Genomic DNA, 6,262 nt, shown 5'->3' with positions numbered 1-6,262 from the left:
GTAACCTATTTAACTTTCGTACTAAACAATCTAGTATTGGTTTTGTAACTTAAGAGGAATGTATTGGTTTCATTATTTCTAATACAGATAAAGTAATTTGGCATTTTGTTTTATAGGTAATAATCCTGTCACCATAATATATAAACATACAAACACTGAACTTTTATGTTTGTTGACATTATTAACTTGTTTATAACTTCCAAGACAGTATAACATTTCTTACTTATCAACAATATTAACTTCCATGACTATATAACATTTCTTACTTATCAACAATATTAACTTCCATGATAGTATAACATTTCTTACTTATCAACATTATTAACTTCCATGACAATATAACATTTCTTACTTATCAACATTATTAACTTACATGACAATATAGCATTTCTTACTTATAACAAAACAGAGCTCAGTTTTATCTTGAACATTTTTGTTTTGGTTATTACAGTCAGAAGATCTGTTTACATTAATTGAAGCTCATGAAGGCAAACCTCTAAAGCTGTATGTGTATAACACAAACACTGACACTTGCCGTGAAGTCACTATTACACCAAACAAGAGCTGGGGAGGAGAGGGAAGGTAAGATGTGTAGTTTACTTTTAAGTTCAAATGTGATTCAAGATATGCAGCAGGTTTTTTGTTTTTTTTATCTATGGTAATGATACTTGGATGTATGCCTAGACCAAAAATCCCTCCTTCCACCACTAGTAGTATTCTATGACCTTGGTTATAGACCACTGCTCTGCTTTACAATTTCTTTTGCATAATACATTGATATCATTCTTATCACCTTCTTTTTACATGCTTTTAAAAATTTATCAGCCATACCCATATATTTCAAACTTGTGAGGGCCCATTTTGTCACTATATTCCCTGTGAAAGTTTTTTTCAATTGGTATAGCATCTTGTAGAGGAACTTGCATGTTGACTTGGTTGTATGACTGTATGGTTTATCTAGGTCAAACCATATCTTATTGTCATCCATTTTGTATAAAGATGATATTTTCTCAGTGTAATTGCACCAGTAATATTGGCCTGACATTATGCAGAGCTCGCCTTGGCATTCTTCTTAACTCTCCAGGAATTTATCTTCTCATTATAGCTGTTATCTGCAACCACTATAGATCATTTGTGAAAATTCAATGTGATATTTATAATTTTTTTAGATGCTGTATAATGGGCAGGATGATAAGGAATTGCCTAGACATTTAAGCAACCCTATATATTGTTCATTGTGATAACATACTGTACCTCCTTTGCCACATGTTTTTATATCTTTTGACAGTTGGTCATCTGTTCAGCTATTTGTTTTGTGAGAAGCTTGTGAAGATGGTTCATTTAGATATAAATATTGTAAATTATTTTGTTGAAAGTTCCAAGGGGATTCATACTTCAATTGCTATGGGCCCTATGTGTCCCTCAGTGACCAACCATTTCTGTTTAAGTTTTTTGACTGTCTCTGGTGTTTGACAAGCAGTCAGTCATAGAAAAGCCTATTTTTCTCTTGTTTTTATTAATACGACTTAACTAGAGATATTCCCTGTTTTTGAAACATTAAGATTTCATGTCTTAAATGTTTTTATATTTGCAAAATAGAAAAATTCTGTATTGGAAAGGCCTTTAATGTAATGCCCCCTCTTCCTCTCCATTCCCCTATGGATCAATTTTAAGTGCCATCTATACTTGTAGATTACCACACTGACTTCCAACAAGAGTTTTCAAGGTTTTTATCCCGAGTAGTCACAAGCCAGAGATATGACCAGGGGCAAGATGATTGGACATGCAGCTTGTTACAGTAGATTATGAACAATTCTTTGTAGAGTGTACATTTAAGTTTCAGTGTGGTTTAAGATCTAATTTTTATCCTGAGTAGTCACAAGCCAGAGATATGACTAGGGGCAAGATGATTGGATATGCAGCTTGTTACAGTAGATTATGAACAATTCTTTGTAAAGTATACATTTAAGTTTCAGTGTGGTTTAAAATCTAATTTAAATTCAAGTTCAAGTATGATTTGAATGGATGATTTCTCTGTGATTGAGAGATGCTATAATTCAAGGATTATAATACTAATTTTTTTCTTACCACTCTAGCAGATTTTAGAAAGTTACAAATGTTGTAATTTATGGAACAGATTGTAAAACATTCAGTATTTTTTTACTAATCAATTCTTAAAGAAATTGTAGTTATCAATATGAAGTTACTGTTTTGATTTTTGTGAATTTTTTTCCCAAATTGAGAGATATATAAATTGAAATATTTAAATTTAATTCCCTTCTTATATATATATTTTCTTATTTATGTAGCTTAGGCTGTGGGATTGGTTATGGTTACCTTCACAGGATACCAACTAGAGAACCAGAACATAGTAAACCAGTTTCCACTAGCAATCAAACAGTCAGCTCTCAGCCTACACCACCCAAAGCCTCTTTAACGGGGGGTTATTCATCGGTAAGAAGTTTCCAGAAAAAAAAGTATCTTGGTTCTAAGCTTTAGAATCTATATTTATGTGTTATTTGTATTATAATTTATCTAGAGATAAGTATTAAAAATTATTTACATTTTATAAATGGCATATCATATATTTAGTTTTACGTGCTAATAATTTTCTCTAATATTTTCACTGATGCACATTAATCTTTTATTATGTTTTAATCTGACATTTTTTTAAAATTAAACACTGAAAGAGGGAATATTTTTTAATCATCTTAGGTACAGCTAACAGCTCCTTCCACCACCACAACTGCTTCAGTAGAGGATGCTGTTCAAGGTCTTTCAGCCTTAAATGTAAATAGTTCCCTTCCCACACATCCATCTGTAGTTCAGAGTCCGTCAGGTAAGGTGCTGTTTTAACTAAGTATCATTAAAAGGTATATCAAGTTACTCTTGGTATTATTATTATTAAATTTGTTCTGTAGGAATTTTTGGGTGCATCAGCTTCCTTATAATTAAATCAGCCTATCACTTAAAGCTTTTTAAGCAATATGTATGGATGTCAGATTGGCATATTACTTGAAGTATTGAAGCAGTTAATCAGGTTTTTGGTTATTCTTCTTCAAATAACAATGATAATTTTTTAACTTCAGTAAAAAAAGCATGATTCTTTTCCACCAATAATATTTCATGGTTTCATTTATTGGTGAAATTAATTTTTTAAATATGTTCAGTAGTTTTGCTGATTTAAACTCTAGGTAACTTTTCTTGATTATATGTCCAACTAACAATATCTTTTAAATAAGCATTCCAGATATCAAACTTAAAAAGTTTTAGCTATTTCTTATTTGAAAAACAATATCAAATACACTTCAGAAAATGTAGGTATAAAAAACTTATTGAAAAGAAACAATGACATGCAACTTTTTTATTAGTAGAGTTTCTTAGACTCACATTGTTAGTTCAGTCTTTGCTGATCTAACTGTTTTGAAATATTAGTTGTTTTTTTCGTTGGTTTGTTGCAGTGTTAGGTTAGCTAAACAAAACTGCAATAACCCTATCAGAACAGGTACCTGTATTTTACAGAAACGTGTAACCATGATAGTATAAATCTGAAAGTACTTATTGTATGTATCTTCACAAAATTTGCCAAGCTTTCAGTAAACTTTAAAAATATTTTGTAAACAAAAAATCAGAATTTATAATTATGCATTTTGTTAAAACTTTCTGTTTAATTATATGGTGTCAGAGTGTTGACTGTTCTGAGTGCAAAGTGAATTTCATATTAAGATTAAGAATACTTTTTTCTTCTAAAATTTTTCAGATTTCATTTGCATAATCCCTAAAATCTCCTAAATAAATATTAAAATGTTTCTTTTTCAAAAAACTATATTTTATCTGTTGTTTTCTCTACCCTAACTATATGATGTTGATCAATCTCATAACCACCCAAAAATAAATTGAATTAAATCTAAATTATGCATTTTTATTTCTATAATGACTTCAAATTATAGCATGAAACTTGATTTGTTTATTCTAGAAAATTTAAATATCATAACAGCATAGATTTATTTATACTTAAATGTTATTGTTTTATTGCCCTTTGAACCATGTCTAAACTAATATTCCCACTATAAAATTTGAAATTACTTGGCGAATGTGCAGCTTGCGTTACCCTATCGAATTACATAACAAACTGGCTACTCGTGAGCATGTTGTGAAAAATTTTATTATTATTATTCTTTATTTTACGTAATCTAACCTGAAAAGTTTCTAATTTTTACATCTTAGTTACTTTTATAATAATAAATAAAGAATGCACATGAAAAACAAGAAATAAAGTACTCACCCAAGTCTTCTTTTTGCTGTTGACTATCGATGACACTTAACCCTACTTTTTTCTACTAATGGTATTGTTGCAATAAATAATTTTTTATTTAATAAAATGATGTTTCAAAGAACACAGAATTAATAACATGCAAAAAGCAGAACATGTCCCATAATTATCACAGTTATTCTGGGTTTCTAACAACGTAACAAGAGCCGTTAGAAATTCAGCTAAGCTCGATGATGTCTTTCCTGTGGGAATCAGACTTAAACTGGAAGGCAAACTGACACTCATCTGTGCAGAAAAGAACTAATATGAAACATCATGTGGTAGATGAAACTTTCTATTGGTTATAAATAATATCTTAAATATCAGAGAAATTGTGAAAGAGAGGATGTGACAGGTGGGCATGGCATGAAGGGTCTCATTTTCTAATATGTGGCTCTGAAACCAAATAAGATTGAAGGCTATAAAAATTGTTCTGCCTGAGTAATAACTATACTATAATGAGTAATTTACTTCGAATTCCAAACTTCTCAGAGTGTTGATAAATACATTAAAAGAAGAGAGAAGACACGGATAACAAATGTCACAGTTCCCATATTAGTGAAGATTGAGTTTTTTTTTCATATTTCCTTACGAAATGAAGAACTTGTATAATATCAAAATTTGATTTATTGACCACAATTTGATGCCAAATGTTGAATGTAACTCTGTGAAAGGTGGTGACATGTGCACTTTGTCCTATCTGATGCAAAAAGGTTAAAAATAAACAATGAGATAACGTGTTTTCTAAATCCTTGAAAATGTCTGTTCTTTTAGTTAAGTATTCAAGTTAGATACGATAGACATTATTGATTAGTTTATGAAAATAGAATTTTTGTTTATTGTGTGTTAAAAGATGATGATCTCTAGTTTTGTTCAACACTTAACAGAAAGCTTTAAGGCAATTATAATTGGTTGCCTCTACTGTATTTAGCAAATGTTTGTAATTTTCAGCTCCAGCAGTATCTGTGAAGCCATCTCTACCACCTGCGGGAGGAGAGCCCGTTGTACTAACAAGTGGTATGAAACATTTAATTTCTATTTATTCTTTTACTTGATATGTAAACATGAGGAAGAAAAGTGTTCAAAATTGGTAAAACACACATCTGTAACAAAAACTTGATTATTATTTGCAACATTAAAAAAGGCTTCTATGTAACACGGCTTAAACTGCATGACGAAGGGTTTATGTTCAAAAAGTTCAAATAATAATAAAGCTTTTTTCATAGACATATGTTTTACCAATTTTGAACATGTTTTTCATTATTATTTCACGTCCCGTGACATTTTCTATTGTGTGTGTTTTTTATGTAAACATAAGGTTTACAGAAATCTCACCACCTTAACCAGTAAAAGGACAAGCAAAAAAAATGCATGTACACACACTGAAACCTAAGCTTAAAGAAACTTACTGCTGTTTTGGTACAATTTACAATTAAAAGCCAGGATATTGGGTTTTCCAGGAGGAATATCAAAATGAAAAATATGAGCTGACAAGAAAAAAGTAATTTGTCATTAATAATCAGTGAAACAAACATTATAAAAGTGAGAATAAAAATATGAAAGATAAAAAACTCCTAGTATTCAGGGTCTTGGTGTTCCTTCATCTGGAAACTGAAGAAATAGCAGCAAGGAAAATAAAATATTAGAAATGTTGTAATGGGGAAAAGAAGTAGATAAAGTTGTGGTTAAGTGCATGAGGATTATTAGATTGAAAAGAGTAAATCAAACTTTTTCATACCAAGTTTTTATTTCATTTATGATATATGTCTATGAATGTTCCTTGAGGCATATTTCAACATTGTAGGAAGTTTCGTTGAAGTAAAAAAACCTTTTCCTGAGCAAAGTAAATTGAATGAAATGTTATAAGAAGAAGAGATAATATACACCTGGAAAAAGTTAAGCACCCCCGTGTTTTTTTCAAGTGATTCAGATTTGACGTTCTTGTGACTG

General features: G+C 30.2%; 1 protein-coding gene across 5 annotated transcripts in view; it reads left to right on the top strand.

Annotated features, from left to right (window-relative positions):
- LOC106458866 (Golgi reassembly-stacking protein 2-like) overlaps positions 1-6,262 on the top strand; it is a 32,361-nt gene that overhangs the window by 12,203 nt on the left and 13,896 nt on the right. For all 5 annotated transcript variants that reach the window (XM_013918441.2, XM_013918426.2, XM_022385227.1 and 2 more), the window contains exons 5-8: positions 452-582; positions 2,310-2,454; positions 2,716-2,839; positions 5,264-5,329. In XM_013918441.2, the coding sequence (XP_013773895.2) occupies positions 452-582; positions 2,310-2,454; positions 2,716-2,839; positions 5,264-5,329 (466 nt within the window). The remainder of the gene's footprint in view (positions 1-451; positions 583-2,309; positions 2,455-2,715; positions 2,840-5,263; positions 5,330-6,262) is intronic.

Source organism: Limulus polyphemus, unplaced genomic scaffold (assembly GCF_000517525.1).
Source record: "Limulus polyphemus unplaced genomic scaffold, Limulus_polyphemus-2.1.2 Scaffold24, whole genome shotgun sequence".
Taxonomy (NCBI): Eukaryota; Metazoa; Arthropoda; class Merostomata; order Xiphosura; family Limulidae; genus Limulus; species Limulus polyphemus.
This window is presented reverse-complemented; position numbering and strand designations above follow the sequence as displayed.